The sequence below is a fragment of the Macaca mulatta genome, chromosome 4 (genome assembly GCF_049350105.2).
Source record: "Macaca mulatta isolate MMU2019108-1 chromosome 4, T2T-MMU8v2.0, whole genome shotgun sequence".
Classification (NCBI taxonomy): Eukaryota; Metazoa; Chordata; class Mammalia; order Primates; family Cercopithecidae; genus Macaca; species Macaca mulatta.
The window spans coordinates 151,313,470-151,331,386 of record NC_133409.1 but is presented as its reverse complement, the minus strand read 5'-3'; the positions used below and the strand labels follow the sequence as shown (position 1 = coordinate 151,331,386).

The window sequence follows — 17,917 nt, the reverse complement described above, 5'->3', positions numbered from 1 at the left end:
TTCCTCCCCTCATGGGAGGCCATCCCGGGCGATCTAGAGGTGATGGGGAAGGCTCCCCAGTGCCCCTGGTACCCGCGTGCTGCAGCGTCTCCTTCCCGTTCTCCAAGTATCTGCGGAGCCACTCCAAGCACGGCCCCTCCAGGTAGGCTCTGAACCGCTCCGCATAACGGGTCGCCTCCCACTTGCGCTGGGTGTTCTGAGCCGCCATGTCCGCGGCGATCCAGGAGCGCAGGTCCCTGTTCAGGGCGATGTAATCCTTGCCGTCGTAGGCGGACTGGTGATACCCGCGGAGGAGGCGCCCGTTGGGTCCCAGGTCGCAGCCAGCCATCCACTGGAGGGTGTGAGACCCTGGCCCCGCCCCCGCGGTCAGTACAGTCCCCCGAGCCCCGCCCCGCCCCGACCAACCAGCAGGGATTTTGGCCTCAAGTGAAAATGAAGCCGGGTAAAGGCGCCTGGGGCTCTCCCCGGTCGAGGGTCTGGGCGGGTCCCGTGGCCTCGGGGCGGATCTCGGACCCGGAGACTCGGGGAGACCCGGGCCGTCCGTGGGGGATGGGGAGGGGTCGTGACCTGCGCCCCGGGCCGGGGTCACTCACCGGCCTCGCTCTGGTTGTAGTAGCCGCGCAGGATCCCCAGGTCCGCTCGGTCAGTCTGTGCGCGGGCCTTGGCTCTCCGTGTCTCCTCTTCCCAATACTCTGGACCCTCCTGCTCCACCCACGGCGCCCGCGGCTCCGTCCTCGGACTCGCGGCGTCGCTGTCGAACCGCAGGAACTGCGTGTCGTCCACGTAGCCCAGGTAGATGAAGCGGGGCTCCCCGCGGCCGGGCCGGGACACTGCGGTGCCGAAATACCTCAAGGAGTGCGAGCCTGGGGGCGAGGAGAGGCTGAGACCCGCCCGACCCTCCTCCCCGCGCGGCTCCCCGGGTCCTGCGCCCCCGCCTGCGGTCCCCTCGCTCCTCCCCGCAGAGGCCGTTTCCCTCCCGACCCCGCACTCACCGGCCCAGGTCTCGGTCAGGGCCAGGGCCCCCGAGAGCAGCAGAAAGAGGGTTCGGGGCGCCATGACCGCATCTTGGCGTCTGAGGAGACTCTGAGCCCGGATGGGCGCGTGGGGACTTTAGAACTGAGACCGCGGGGACGCTGATTGGCTTCTCTAGACATCCGACACCCAATGAGAGTGGGAACTGGGGACGCGTCACGAGTATCCTGGAGGAAGGACCCGACACGTTGGGAGAAGAAGTGAAACTAGGGGAGTGGGGAATCCCCAACTCTGCGCCTCCCCAGTGCAGATAAGGCTCTCGGAGCCTGAGACCCTAAGAGCCACGCCCGGGACCTGCGACTTCGTCCTGATCCCTTTTCTCCTACACCAAGCCTCTTTGTCACACTGTCTGCCTGAGTCCTGGACAAGGATCTGTCTGTGGAAACCAGGGAGAGACCCCCCAGGCTGCGCCCAGATCGTTCCCCTTCCCTACTCGTCCTGGAATCCCCGACCCTGAACTGGACTCCCTGCCTCCCACTCCTACCTCTCCCCTTGGACCTTTGTACAGGGAAACTCACCACGGGGAACTTCATGCCAGAGAGTGAGCTCGCCCTGGGAATGGAGGTGTAGAGACAGGGGTTTTCTCTCTAAACCTGGTGAAGTTTTGTCTGAAAGAACCACGTAGAGATTCTCATAGAGTCGAAGTTTCCTTTTTGTTTATTAATACAGTAGGTAGCACAATATTGGTAATCCCTGAATGATTAGAATTCCAATTTGTAAAAGACCTGTGTCAAAACAGCATTACAAAGCTCTTAAGTTTTACTTTCCCAGACTATGGATCTGTGGCTCTGGGTTGTTGCATTTAAAATTACCTTCATTCCTTAGCCCGAGTTTCCCTGTGTGTGTCCAGAACGTCTCCTGAATATTAAGAAGCAGGGTTTGTTATTGTCTGTTGCAACCGGGAGCTGTAGTCATCACCTCAAAGTTGTGAGTGCTCCATGCAGTCCCAATGCTCTTCAGGGACGCTCAAGCACTGCCTGTTTTCCTGAACTCTGCACATCTAAGCAGCGTGCATAATTTATCTGGACACTTGGCATTTTTGTAACTGTTTTTTTTTTTTTTAATCATAAGGAGCCAATTAGTTTTTAGGCAGTCCAACAAAATGTGTTGAATACCGAATGCAAAGAACCCGCTGCTAGGCTCTTCCACTGCTTTAGAATTCTTTCCTCTCTCCTTTTCCTCACCTCCTGCTTCTCCAGCCCTTCTCTCTGCCCCTCTCATCCCTCACATCCCCCCTTCCCCTAAGTCCCCGCTACCCTTTCACTCCTGAATTGTGGCACTAACACTGTCCCTCACCTCCTGCCCATGTCTGTTCTCCCCACAGTCCTCAGCAGTCCTGCTAATGTGAGCAAAGTCCTGTCATTTCTTCACTTACTATGGCTGGATTCTGGTCTACAATTTGCTATATGTTTTCAATTCGTCTCATATCTTTTTGTTTCTATTCCTCCTCTACTACTTTTTTATGTGTCAAATAAACATTTTGTAGTTTATGATTTTAATTCTCCTAGTGGCTTTTGGCTATATTTCTTTACACTAATTTTTTACTGTTGTAAGAATGGAAACCCAATTCCTTGGCTTTTCACAGTGAAGTTCAGGTTCTATTAAACAACACCCGGCAAAATAGAGGGCACTTGTAACAGTGTAGCTTCATTTAACCTAACACTATGCTACTATGGTTTTATATATTACATCAATCTATATTATAAACTCAATGATACAGTGTAATACTTTTTGTTTTAGACAAGCAACCACATGTCTTCAGGAAATTAAGAAAATGAGTGTGAATGTGACATGTGAATGTGACATGTGTATGTGCATCATTCCTGTTGTTAATTGTTTCTTTCTGTGCATCTGGGTCACCATCTAGTATCATTTCCCTTCAGCCTGAAGAATTTCCTTTAAAATTACATGTGGTACAGGAGCCCTAGGAAGTGAATTTTATGGCTTCGATGATCTAAAAATGTCTTTATTTTTGCCTCCCCTCCCCCCCCCCCTTTTTTTTTTTTTGCTAATTGGGGCATTTACGTGTAATAAAATTCACCAGTTTTAGCTGTGCTTCTTGGTGAATATTGGTAATTATTTATAGTCGTGTAACTACCACACTGCCCAGTAGAGAAACACCGAATGCAGAGAACCCCCTGCTAGGCTCCTCCACTGCTTTGGAGTCCTTTCCCCTGCTCCTTGTCCTCACCTCCTGCTTCCCCAGCCCTTCTCTCTGCCCTCATCCCTCACACCCTCCTCTCCCCTTAGTTTAATCCTTGCCTCCCACCCTCACCCCTTCCCTTCACTCAACCACCGCTCTGTTTTCTGTCACTGCAATAGTGAAATTTCTAGAATTTAATGGACATGCAATCGTACGTTGTGTAGTCCTTTGTTTGGTCTCTCCCTAAGCATAACGATGTTTGAGATGATGCCATTCACTCATTTTTGTTGCTGATCAGCTGCTGAGTATTGCTGGAATCCCAGTTTATTCATTGGTTTCTCTATTCTCTAGTTGATTGACATGTGGATTACTCCAGTTAGGGTTTGTTATTAATGAAACCGCTAGAAATAACTGCTTACAAGTGTGACTTTACATTTTTATTTCTTTAGGATAAATACATATTTGTGGAATTGCTGGGTCATGTGGTAATGGATGGGTAGCTGTATAAGAAATTGCCATACTGTTTTACAAGTCGACTGCCACATTTTTTGCATTCCTACCAGCAATATCAGACATTCCTATTTTTTCCATATTCTTGACAGTATTTAGACTTATCAAATGTCTTTTTAACTTTACCTATTCTAGGTGATGTGTGATGGCTTCTCATTGTGGTTTTAACTTACACTTCTTAGATGACTAGTATTGTTTACTATCTTTTCACGTTCATCTAAGTGACTTATTACATATATTTTATGAACTATTTTGCAAATTCAATGATTAATTCTAGAGACTTTTTCAGAATCTCCTAGCGTTTTCTACGTATGCAATGAAGCTGGTGACAAAGAAAGACTTTTGTTTCTTCGTTTCCTATCTATTGATCTTTTTTCTTTTAAAATTATTTCTATTTGGTAGACGTGAGGTCTCACTATCAGGCTGGTCTCCAACTCCTGAACTCAAGTGATCCTCCCACCTCAGCCTCCCAAAATGCAGGGATTACAGGCATGAGCCACCATGCCCTGTCCTTCTATTGGTCTCATTTCATTTTCTTGCCATGTTGCACTGGTTAGGATGCCTGTTAGGTGTTTAAGCAAGAATGATGAGAGCTCACATGTTTGTTTACAAATAACGTAAACAAATTTACAAGAAGAAAAAAAACCAGCCCCATCAAAAATTGGCAACGGATATGAACAGACACTTCTCAGAAGAAGAAACAAACGAAAAAAAAAATCAATATCAATGATCATTAGAGAAAAGCAAATCAAAACCACAATATACTATCTCCTGCCAGTCAGAATGGCAATTATTAAAAAGTGAACAAACAATAGATGCTGGCGAGACTGTGGAGAAAAAGGAATGCTTTTCCACTGTTGGTGGGAATGTAAAATGGTTCAACCATTGTGGAGGATGGTGTGACCATTCCTCAAAGATCTAGAACCAGAAATACTATTTGACCCAGCAACCTCATTTCTGGGTATACACCCAAAGGAATATGAATCATTCTACTATAAAGACACATGCACACGTATGTTTATTGAAGCACTGTATTCAATAGCAAAGACATGGAACCAACCCACATGCCCATCAATGATAGTCTGGGTAAACAAAATGTGGTAGATATACACCATGGAATACTACACAGTCATAAAAAGGAATGAGTTCATGTCCTTTGCAGAAACATGGATGAAGCTGGAAGTCATCATCCTCAGCAAACTAACATAGGAACAGAAAACCTAACGCCGCATTTTCTCACTCCTGAGTGGGAGTTGAACAATGAGAACACACGGACACAGTGAGAGGAACAACACACACCAAGGCCCGTTGGAGAGTCAGGGGTGAGGGGAGGGAACTTAGAAGATGGGTGAATGGGTGCAGCAAACCACCGTGGCAGACTACACATATGTAACAAACCTGCATGTTCTGCACATGTATCCTGGAACTTAAAGTAAAATAAGTTAAATAAAAAAAGAAAGTGCATGTCTTACATGTACACATATGTTTATTGAAGCACTATTCACAATAGCAAAGACTTGGAGTCAACCTAAATGACCATCAATGGTAGACTGGATAAAGAAAATGTGACACATATACACTGTAGAATACTATACAGCCATAAAAAGAATGAGATTATGTCCTTTGCAGGAACATGGATGGAGTTGGAGGCCATTATTCTTAGCAAACTAACGCAGGAACAGAAAACTATATATCACATGTTCTCGCTTATAAGTGGGAGCTAAATGATCATGGTCATGTAAAGGGGAACAACACACACTGGGGTCCACTTGAGGGTGGAGGGTGGGAGGAGGGAGAGGATCAGGAAAAATAGCTAATGGCTACTAAGGCTTAATACTTGGGTGGATGCTAATGGGTATAGAAATAATGTGTACAACAAAATCCCATGACACAAGTTTATCTATATAACAAACCTGCACATATGCCCCTTAACTAAAAATAAAAGTTAAATTAAAACAAACCAACAAAGTGCATGTCTGGAAAGAGCATATGGTTGGGTTCCGTGTTTTTTTAAACCAAGTCACACCATCTCTGCTCTTCATTAGAGTGTTGATTCATATAGGTTTTTGTCATTATTGATACGGTAAGTTTTAGGTCTACCATGTTATTTTCCCAGTTCTGGTTTCTCTGTTCCTCTTGTCCTGACCCATGTCTTCTTATTAGAAACCATAGAAACAAAAGAAAGTAGAATAACATCTTTAAAGTGCTGGAGGACAAAAAGGTTAACTAAGAATTCTATATCCAGCAGAGATGTCCTTCAAGGATAGGCAAATAAGGAGATATTTCAGGTAAAAGAAAATTAAGAGAATTTCTCGCCAACAGATCTGTACAATAACAACTGGTAAAGAAAATTCTTCAGACTAGAGACAAATGATACCAGGTGGAAAATGAGATTATCAGAAAAGATGAAGATGTTCAAAAATGGTAAATACTGAGCTAAGTGCAAAAGGCTATCTTGCTCCCCTCATTTATTCTTACTTTATATACATAGAACTGCTTAAAGATAAGAAAAAGTTTTTTATCGTGGGACTTACAACCTATGTAGAAATATTCCATATAATATCTATACCGTAAAAGATGGACATTTTGCAGAGGATAAATGATTATAATTTTTCTATATTTATGGGTACTAGTACATTGTTAACTGAAAGTAGACTGTGAAATGTTAAGAATGAGTTAAGTTCTGAAGGAAATTGCAACACTAAAAACCATTCAAAAGATCAACAAATCTTGGAGATGGTTTTTGGAAAACAAATCCCAGCCAGTCTTGAGTCTCATCATCCTACGACTTCAGAACTATTGCGAATACAAAAGTAATCACAGAACAGTCCTGCCCAGAAAGAGGAGTTATCCCTAAATATGGTGGCCCTAGGACAGCTGGCCCTCCCTGCTGGACCTCTTCCGCATGGGCACTTTCTACAGTGACTTTGTTGTCCTGCTATTCCACTCTACCCAGTGTCCTGACCCAAGAGACAAGGGGCGTCTGCTGCTGTGTCCACACTTGGAGAAGGAAACCTTGATGGTGTTAGTCAATTACAAGCCAGTTATGACAGCTCACCCCTGTAATCCCAGCAGTTCAGGATGCTAAGGGAAGAGGATTGCTTGAGATCAGAAGTTGGAGACCAGCTTGGACAACATTGTGACACGCTCATCTCTAAAAGATATGAAAATAAGTAAACTTAGGTGGGCCTGGTGGTCGATGCTTGTATTCACAGGTATTGGGAAGGCTGAGATGGGAAGATCCCTTGAGCTTATGGGTTCAAGGCTGCAGTGAGCTATGATCACACCACTAGTCTCCAGTCCAGGCCACAGAATGAGATCTTGACTCCAAAAAATACATTGTAAACTTTTGCTCACTATGGGTTATTTTATTTATTATTTATTCAGTATGTATTTTGATTTTATTTTACTGGCAGCACAATAAACCAGGACATGCAGAAACTAGAAATCACATCCACTTTCCAGTGGTAAAAAGTCCAGTCCAGGGAGGTGAGAAGGAGACAGTCCTCATTAGCGCTGAGGATTCCTGGAGAATGAGATGGGCTGGGCAGGAAAGGTTTTTGTTTGTTTGTTTTCTATGAATGAATGTAAGTTTTTGTTATGATAGAGTTGTTTTATTAAAGAAATAGATGAAAATGGTTAAGTAAAATCAAATGGCTCTAAAAGTCTTACAATGAAAGCAACAGTCCTGCCATTTGTTCTTTCCAGAGACAAGCACTTTTCATTCTCAGTTTTTCCTTCTGGTAGTTGCCTTCATGGGTTTTTCCAAATTATTATTTTTTCAGTTTTTCAAGTGGGTGCATATATTAATACATGTAATTTTAAAAAGCCTCTTCAGTTTATAATGCATCCTAACATTTCCCTGCCCCATCCCTCCTAATCCTCCAGAGCAATGACTTTCAACTCTTTTAGCAGTGTCTTCTGTTCTTCTCCTCACATAACTACTTAGTCATTTCTTGATAATTTTACACATTTTAAGTGATTTCTGGAATGACAGATGAGGATTTAGCTCTTACACCATCACTATCTTCACTTTTCCTCCCATATTGTCCCAAAGTAGTTACCAGAGTTAGGGGCTAAGCAGTCACCACATCATTATGGCTATGTATATATTGCTCATTGTTGAGAAGAACAGAGTGTTATGCTCTTACTTCCTCTCCTGTACTTCCTTCTGCCCTAGAATTAATGATTGCCTAACCAGCCTTCCCCGTTGTTTTTTTCACTTTTGCTTTATCTTCAATGAATTTCTTTCCAAATGCCCCAAATCTGGCAATAACCTATTATTATTTTTAAGAGAAGGGAATCTCACTATGGTGGCCAGGCTGGTCTGAAATGTTGGACTCAAGTCAACCTCTTGCTTTTAGCCTCCTGAGTAGCTGGGACTGCAGGCATGAGCCATTCCACCCAGCTAACCTGTTAATATTTCTACTTTTGTTTGTTTGTTTGTTTTAAGCCAGCTCCATAGCTGCAATATTTCCTGTGTTGGATCCTATTTGCTGGATCCATGTCATTCTCTGGTTTGTCTACTTCTTCATTTTGCGGGAGTATTTTCTCCAATAGCTTCCCAAGAAAGGGTCCATGGAGGTAACCCCTGAGTCTTTGCTTGCCTGAAAATATATTATTTTACTTTCACCCTTGATTATTTGGCTGAATATAGATTTATCTGTTGAAAATAGCTTTCTTTCTAGAATTCTGAAGGCATGCTTCCATTGTTTTCAGCTTTTTTTTTGAGGCAGGGTCTCTTCTGTCACCCAGGCTGGAGTGCAGTGGCACAACCACAACTCCCTGCAGCCGTGACCGCGCGGGGTCAGTTCATCCACCTCAGCCCCCGAGCAGATGGGACTACAGGTGGGCGCCACAACGCCCAGCCAATTTTTGTATTTTTTGGAGAGATGGGGCTTCACCATGTTGCCCAAGCTGGTCTCAAGGGATCTGTCTGTCTAGGCCTCCCAAGATGCTGAGCCAATGTGTTACAGGGGTGAGCCACTGTGCCTGCCAGTTTTTCTTTTATTCTCTCTCTTCTTCCTTCATTTCTCAAAGGCATCTCAAACTCAGTGGGCCCCAAACCAAAGTCAAATTCCATCAGAATAACCTGCTACATCCAACTTTAAAATATATCTTAAATCACAGTTTCTTACTACATGCAACCTTCTGGTTCAAACTACCACGATCCCTCACTTGAACTTAGAATTGGTTTTCCTGCTTCTGTATTTTTTTAAATCATAAAATATTTCAAATAAACCATGTGTGACTTTATACTTTTTACTACCTAAAAAGAATAAAGATCTGCCAGGTGCGGTGGCTCACGCCTGTAATCCCAGCACTTTGGGAGGCTGAGGCGGGCGTATCACTTGAGGTCAGGAGTTCGAGACCAGCATGACCAACATGGTGAAACCTCGTCTGCACCAAAAACACAAAATTAGCCAGGTGTCGTTGTGCGCACCTGTAGTCCCAGCTACTTGGGAGCCTGAGGCAGGAGAATCGCTTGAAGCCGGGAAGTTTGAGGTTGCCGTGAGCTGAGGTCGCGCCACTGTACTCTATCTGGGTAACAAGAGGGAAACTCTGTCAAAAAAAAAAAAAAAAAAGATATGAAGAGGTTATATACTTAAACATGGAATTGCTTTAAGTGTTTGCCATTCACGGTTCCCATGCATGCCAGCAGCTTCTTATTGCAAACACCTGGGACTTGCTATAGGGCAGCTGGAGTACGTTCCACCCACACACAGGACAGGGAGCTGACAACCAAGGAGTGGAGGATCAATACTCCAGCTTTCTCCCCTCTGTTTTCCTGTATCTCAGCAGTATGGAGCTTGTTACCGATGAGAACCTGCTCACTGACTTTAAACTGGTTTCCTTACCTTCTCAGTTCCATTTCTCCATACCTCAATTGATGATTTCAGGTAAGAGCTAGCAAATAAACTGCTTTCACTGAAATTTCAGTCTTGGAACCTGCTTTGGGTTCCCCAAAAGACCGAAATATATTAATTTTCCCATCACTGGACTTCCAGGTTGCTTTCAATTTTTCACTGTTACAAACAAGGCTGCAATATATGTCTACAAACCTCTAGATATACGCGTAGGAAGATATCGGTATTTCCCACTAGTGAAACTGCTCAGTTGGAAGGTATGTGCATCTTCATCTTAATAAATACTACTGACATTTGAAAAGCCCGACAATGTCAAGGACTGGCCAGAGTGCCATATGCGATGGGTGTGGAATGGCAGCTCACTGTAGCAGGTGCGGGATTTCAGTTGGGGTCTTGGAGAGGCACTTCGTTATAGCAAGAATATTTCATAAGTGGTATCTGATATATTCAAGACTAGTGCAGAATAAAAACACGTTGCTTAGAAATAATTATTCATGGATCCAAAGTCAACAAAAGTCTTTTTCTTCTCATGTAAAAATATATCATTTTTTTTCCAGAGGGAGGGGAACAACTTAAAATAAACCAGAAAACACCTTCATATTAATCATTCTTCTCATATACTTCAAATTTGAACTTCATGTCTTTCTCCTTCTGGACATCAGAGAGAACACCTGGGTATTCTGGCAGAAGTTTATATTTTTCCAAATCAATTTCTGGAAAAAACATGTCACTTTCAAAGTCCCACATGATCCTTGTCACAAATAGTTTAAGATGGCCTGGGTGATTCATGGCTTCCTTATAAACAGAACTGCCATCAACTATCCAAATCATCTCTACTTTATTTGCTAATTCTGGTTGTTCAGTAAGTTTTAAGATATCATCCAGATTCCTGACAAGAAAATGAGCTCCTTGTGGAAGTTCCTTGAGTTCTCTGCTGAGAATTGAATTAATTCTATCCTTTAAAGATCGATTCTTCTCAGAAATGGAGAACCAGATCTTCCTACACATTACACCAGATTCTGTTTGCCTTCTACTGAAGAGTCTGTGTCATTCTCTGGAAATACCTAAATTCATTCCTGAGTGGCGGCCAGGGCAGGTCCCGGTTCTTGCCAATGCCCGTGTCTGGGACACAGCGACGATGCAGTTTAGCAAACGAACCATGACAGGAGCGGTGAGCACCTCCGACCCCGCTCACTACACCAGAACGCGTGGCCAAGATTGGCCGGAAGGTTTTTACTCTGAACCTGGAGGATGAGCAATGACATCCCTGTCTCCACCTCAAAGCCCTTCCTGAGCATTCACCTCCTGGGAGCAGGAGCAGCGCAGCAGCGCCACCTGGTGGTCCATGCGCTTCCTTTTGCAGATCACTCGCAGCCCTGAGGTCCTCCTCTCCTTTCCATGCACCTGGGATTTCTTCACTGGACACCATCCTGGGTCAAGTTTCCTGTAAAGCAAAAGAAGCGCACAGGGCTTGCTCATGGAGTCCCTGCACAAAGTGGCCGTGGGGGCTGCGATGGACACTGCATGGGTATTTCCGGCAGGCTGTCATTGGTGTACTTTGAGGTGGATGTTGTTTACCCAAGTGTTCACTTTGTGAAAATCCACTGCCCACTTGTGGATTGTCCTCTTTTCTCCATGCATGCTGTGCTTCCCTCAAATATACATTGCTGGTGTTTTGAAGCAATTCTATGTACACTAAGAAGAATCACTCCTACTGCATAGCCTTGGAAATGCTGAATTGAAAAATTTAGTGCAATTGTTTTTAATTCCAGGAAATAAATACACGTAAACAGGAAAATCTACAACAACAGCAGTAGGCTTGGGAGCTGACACCAGAATAGCTTTGGAAATGGCTCTCAAGCCAGGAACTAGGAATCAAACCCAAACAAGCCCATGGGAGGTGTGGGGTGTGAAATGATGCCCAGTAGTGCGTGAATGAATGAGTCATGGGCAGTGGCTCATGCCTTGGCTGGCCAGTCACGAACTTGGGGAAAATAGAGTTGGAAAATTGGGAGGTAGAGGAGAGAGGTACGCATAGACCTCTTGCTATAGGCCGAGTGTGTGACGATAGTGGTTGTGTGTGGATGCCTACCAGAGGGTCTTTAGGGGGCTGGGGCTGCCTGTAATCAGGTGAGTGAGATGGCTTGATGGACGATGCCACTCAACCGTACAGGGCTTGCTCATGGAGTCCCTGCACAAAGTGGCCGTGGTGGCTGCAATGGACACTGCATGGGCACAGCGATTGAGTCGCCACTCAACAGGGCTGACCTGGCAGCTGCCACTGTTGAGGGCCCAGCCCACCAAAAGCAGCTGCTTTTTTTGGACGGAGAAATAAAACAGGCAATGGTAATTAAGAATAAAATAACATTATGATAGATAAAAATGCCACTAAAAATATAGTACATGTTTAAATAATTTTGAGACTATGAACAAGATTATGTCAATGGGGAGAACTTATTACAAGTAAAGAAGTTAAAATGGTTGTAAAACTTTATTTCCCTTCAGGCATATCCAGACTGTTTTACAGATAAGTTCTACCAAAACTTCGAAGAAGGCTACTGAATTTATACATAATATTCAAGAGAATGAGGAAACATAGTGAAAGCCAGTAAACTCATTATTGTTTATGTATAAATAACATTGATTCTAAAGCCAGCTAGGGAATACATAAGAGAAAATATGATAGGATAATCACTTCGAAGCAATTAGAGGTAAAAATACTGAGAAAAACAGTACTAGACTGTGTCCACCAGTGAGCTATAAATAAATTAAATATCCTGCCCAGGTTATTCATCCCCAGTATACAAGAATATTTAAACTTTAAATCTGTAATGCATTTTACCACTTAATTAAAGAATAAAAGACAGAGATAATCACATTTTGTTAGATGCAGAAATTACTGCAGATGAAATTCAACACTCCATCTCACCCACAGTTCTTCACTTATCTCCACTTCTAAGAACTTGTGGTCAGTACTCGCTTTGGCAGCACAAATATTAAAATTGGAAAGATACAGAGAAGATCAGCATGGCCCCTGCACAAGGGTGACATGTAAATTCATGAAGCATTCCATATTTTTAAACTCTCAGTAAACTAGGTATTGAAGGAACATACCTCAAGATAATAAAAGTCATCTATGACAAACTCACAACCAGTATCATACTGAATGGGCAAAAGCTGAAAACATTCCCTTTTAACACCAGCACAAGACAAGGATGCCCTCTCTCACCAGTCCTACTCAACACAGTATTGGAAGTTCTGGTCAGGGCAATCAGGTAAGAGAAAGAAACGATATTCAAACAGGAAGAGAGGAAGTCAAATTGTCTTTGTTTGCAAATCACATGATCCTATATCTAGAAAACCCCATTGTTTCAGCTGAAAAGCTTCTTAAGCTGATAAGCAACTTCAGTAAAGTCTCAGGATACAAAATCAATGGCAGAAGTCACAAGCATTCCTATACAATAATAGACAAGCAGAGAGTCAAATCGCGAATAAACTTCTATTCACAATTCCTACAAACAGAAGAAGATGCCTAGGAATACAGATCACAAAGGAATTGAAGAATCTCTTCAAGGAGAACTACAAATTGCTGCTCAAGTAAATCAGAGAGGACACAAACAAATGGAAAAACACTCCATGCTCATTGATAGAAAGAATCAATTTCATGAAAATGGTCATATTGCCCAAAATAATTTATAGATTCAATGCTATTCTCATTAAACTACCATTGGTATTTTTCACAGAATTAGAAGAAATGATTTAAAAATTCATATAGAACCAAAAAGAGCTTTATAGTCAAGACAATTTTAAGCAAAAAGAACAAAGGTGGAGGCATCATGCTACTTGATTTCAAACTATACTACAAGGCTACAGTAACCAAAACAGCATGGTACTGGTACAAAAACAGATGCATAGACCAATGGAATAGAATAGAGAGCTCAGAAATAAGGCCACGCATCTACAACTATGAGACTTCAGTGACCACATACAATAAAGAATACAATCTATACAAAAGTAGTTTAGAAAATGTGATTTTCACAGTTACCACATCATAATATTGAATATGTCTAGTTTTCAACTTCAAAAAACATGAGTTATGCATGTATGAAAGTGTGACTCATTCACAGGAAAAACAATGGAAAGAAATTGTTCCTGAAGAAGAGTGGACTGACTTACTTGACAAAGACTTTGAATCAACTGTCTTAAACATAGTCAAAGAGCTAAAGGAAACCATGGACAAATAACTAAAGAAAATCCAGACAACTACGTTTCACTAAATAGCAGAAATCAATAAATAATTGTGAAAAAGTAACAAATGGAAATCTGGAGCTGAAAGGTACAGGAAGTAAAATGGAAAATTCACTGGAGGGCTTCAAGAGCAGATTTTAGTTTGCAGAATGAAGAATCAGTAAACTCAAACATAGGCCAATTGAAATTGCCCATTTGAGGAGCAGAAGGGAAAAAGTATGAAGAAAAATGAACAGAAGAGATCTGAGAGACAACATCAAGTATATGCATTTTGGGAGTCCCCAAAAGAGAGAAGGAAGAAGAGGGAAGAAAGAGTATTTAAAGAAATAATGACCCCAAACTTCGGAAATGTTATTAAAAACATGAATCTGGGTATCCAACACACTGAAACATTTAAAGTAGCAGCAATTCAAAGATGTCCACACTGAGACACATTATAATGAAACTGTCAAAAGTCAAAGACAAAATTGAAAACGACAAGAGAAGGGACTCATCGAGTACAAGGATCCTCCATGAGATTAACCACCAAATCTTCTTCAGAAACTATGGAGTTCAGAAGACATTGACATGACAAACTTAAAGTTCAGAAAGCAAAAAACAACGTGTCTCAACTGACAGTTGCATATTTGGCAAAATTCTCTGTCAGAAATAATGGAGAAATTCAGACATGCACAGGTAAATAAAAGCTGATGGCAATTGTCTCTGGTAAACCTATTCTACAATTAATGCTAAAAGGAATGCTTCACACTGAAATAAAAGGACATTAGATAGCAACTTGAAGCCATATGAAGCAAAGAAGTACACAGCTAAAAGTAACTTCATAGGTAAATAGAAAAGCAAGGATTTTTTGGGGGGTGGTAATTTGTAACTCCTCTTTTGTTTTCTCTATTTAATTTAAAAGAAAATGCCCATCAACTGATGAATGGATAAACAACATGGAATCTATTCTGCAATGGAATGTTATATTACCATAAAAGGAATAATGTACTCATACACGCTACAACTTGGATGAACCTTGAAAACATGTCAAATGAAAGAAGCCAGTCGCAAAAGGCCATATATTGTATGATTCCATTTTAATAAAATATTCAGAAGAAGCAAATCTAGGGAGACAGAAACTGGGTTAATGGTGCCAGGGGCTGGTGGCAGGGGAGAGTGGAAGGTAACTGCTTAACAGGTACAGAGTTTCCTTCTAGGGTGGTGAAAATGCTCTGGAACTTGATAGTGATGATGGCTGCATAATGTTGTGCACCTACTAAATGTTACTGCATTGTACACTTAAATGGTTACAATGGCAAATTTTGTGTTGATGTTTATTTTATCACAACTGAAAAGAGGCTGGCAAATATATTCCAAGTTTGCTTGGGAATCTGTCCGTCTGTCTTTTCCCCTCATGATTTCATCTCCTATTCAGAGCTCACCCTTGCTCTTCTGCAAGTAGAAAGCTTCCTATTCAGAACATGGTCCAAGATCAGCCAGGTCCAAACCCCAAAATGACTTTCTGTCTTGGATCCAAACACTCAGATGCAACTCTGGGGCTAACTTCAGGGGAAGTTAGGAGATTATCCAAATAAGATGATTCACTGGGAGAAAGAATCTTTGGCTTTAATGTTAGGGAAGTTATGTTTGCGTTTCTAAAAAGGATCCTGCTTACCAGTGAATATATGGTTTTTGTCTGTGCAGGATGGAGTTCTCAGCAGAGGAATGAAAGACAGCCCTAGGAATATGATACACCTCATGGGTAGCTGACTGACCCACACATCTGCCACTCCCAGCTGAAGGAAACAGCTAGACTCTACCCTTCGCCCATCCTTCAGTTGTATTCCACTGGACATGGACCCTCTACAAGTGTGGACATTCCTGGATCTCAGTTCTCTTCCTGCTGTTGAGGAGTCTCCACTGCTGTGGCTCATGCCTAGATGGGCTCTGCAGGAGGCTGAATGTCTGCCAATTCTCAAGGCTGACATTCAGTGAACCCAGAAAAAGCCTCGAAGTTCACAGGGACTCAGATTTTCATCTATGAAATGGAAGAATCCTTCTCCCTCTTTCAGGTGTAGTGGTAATTTTATATATATATATATATATATATATATATATAGACACATACATTTATACATGAACACATACATGACAATCAGTAATCTATATATTGATGGTGTTCTTAGTGTTGCCTTTGCTGTGATCATAGTGTCCTACATTCTTGAACTTCTGGGCTCTATTAATGTTCCTCCCTCAGCATCCTGAGTAGCTGGGACTACAGGTGCATGCCACCATGTCTGGCCTCATTTCATTGTTATTTTACTTCAAAAGTTTTATTTTAAATGTTAAAATATATGTTTTTATATTGGAAAAGTGAAACCCTATTTGATCACAGAAGACTTTAAAATGCACAGACAGAAACATCACCTAGGCCTTTCTTTATTTATTTTCATTTATTTATTTATTTATTTTGAGACGGAGTCTTGCTCTGTCACCCAGGCTGGAGTGCAGTGGCGCGATCTCGGCTCACTGCAAGTTCCGCCTCCTGGGTTTACGCCATTCTCCTGCCTCAGCCTCCCGAGTAGCTGGGACTACAGGCGCCCGCCCCCTCGCCCAGCTAGTTTTTTTCTATTTTTAGTAGAGATGGGGTTTCACCGTGTTAGCCAGGATGGTCTCGATCTCCTGACCTTGTGATCCGCCCACCTCGGTTTCCCAAAGTGCTGGGATTACAGGCTTGAGCCACTGCGCCCAGCCGGCCTTTCTTTAAAAAATCACTGCTATTATATTGTTGAAACTTTGTAGACTGAAGTGCAAATGGTGGTCCCTGGAGCTGTCTTGTGCAGTGGTGCTCATTTTCATTTTGTTATTTTCTGTATATATGTATTTATATATGCTGTCATTTTACAAAGTTGCATTCATATGTTATGGGTTATCTTGGATGTTGCTTTTTGAATGTATTATTATACAAGTAGTTCTCCATGTTATAAACTTTGCATAAAGTTTATACACTTTCACAAGCCACATCCCACTTCAGATAAGATGTAACCCAACTTCTTTTGGATCCATCTGCTTTCATTTTGTCTTGTTGTAAATAATGTTTTGACAAGCATCTTTACATAAAGAGATTCCTCTATGTTTAGAATTTTAGAAAATTCATAAGCTACTCAAATGATAAATATTAAGACACAGACTTTTAAACATTTTTAATTATTTTCATCACATTGTCACATTGCCTCTCTAAATCATCTTACTGACATATTCCACCACACCTTTCAGGACATGCTAGGACTCAAGGCTATTTATGGATCTGGAATCACAGAGGGGTGTTGGGGGTAAATGTTGAGTGGAATCACAGGGTCTTGAGGGCAACTGCCTCAAAGAAGACCATTTATTACCTTTTCGTTAGGGAAAACTGGATTAACTTCACCAAATGTGGTTGAATGTAACTGGCAAATAATTTTCAGAGGAATTTAGGAGTTCAGTGTCTTTAGTTTCATCAGGATCTGCCCAGATGTCCCCATTCTGATTTTCAGGATCCCATTTATTCCCAATCAATGACTTCACTTAAATAACAGATATTCTTTGAGTTTGGGATTTGTTCTGTGTTGCAATTTAGCCACCCACAGAATGAGATTCTGTGTTTATTTTTCAGAAAGTTCAGCCCTGCAGCTACAGGAGATTAGGATTTCATTCAAAGGAAAGAGAAACTTTTAGGTGACTTATGTGGCTCATGAGCTAGAAGTTTGCAGCCCTGAGTTCATCTTTTTTTCCCCATTTTGTCCAGCACAATTGGCAAAAATCAGCCAATCACCTTATACTTGCTAGTTTAACAAAGTCTTCTAAGGTGTCAAATACATGGTCACCCAGATCTTATAAGTATTTGATTAGGTCTATCCAGTGGTGATATTCTGAGTATTCACACTCTCTGTACTACTGGAAATAGAGTCATTTGTGCCTTTAAATCCCAAAGAGATTAGAGAAACAATTCAAGAAATCCCCCCACCAAATTCAGTCAACTCAGTCTTAAAATTCTGTTCCAGTGTCCCTGTGCCCCAGCAAGCTGGTCTGGGCATGGTGTGAGGCCTGGTGGGTCAAGGACAGCTGGCTCAGCTGGGGTGCACTGTGCCTTCATGGGTCC

The 17,917-nt window shown here is 42.3% G+C and overlaps 2 protein-coding genes, 1 non-coding gene and 1 pseudogene across 9 annotated transcripts in view; 1 reads left to right on the top strand and 3 right to left on the bottom strand.

The window, feature by feature from the left end:
* Positions 1-1,056, bottom strand: part of LOC106995452 (saoe class I histocompatibility antigen, A alpha chain-like) — a 145,356-nt gene extending 144,300 nt beyond the window's left edge. The window contains 3 exon segments of the mRNA NM_001318357.1: positions 73-348; positions 594-863; positions 993-1,056. Of these exon segments, the coding sequence (NP_001305286.1) occupies positions 73-348; positions 594-863; positions 993-1,056 (610 nt within the window).
* The window catches only part of LOC100426197 (class I histocompatibility antigen, Gogo-B*0101 alpha chain), a 142,356-nt gene that overhangs the window by 81,069 nt on the left and 43,370 nt on the right, over positions 1-17,917 (bottom strand). The gene's annotated exons all lie outside the window — the stretch shown is intronic.
* On the bottom strand, positions 10,026-10,713 carry LOC144340481 (dihydrofolate reductase pseudogene; annotated as a pseudogene).
* Positions 12,525-12,631, top strand: LOC114677773 (U6 spliceosomal RNA). Its single transcript, XR_003729219.2, has one exon. It is a non-coding gene; the product is annotated as a U6 spliceosomal RNA (small nuclear RNA).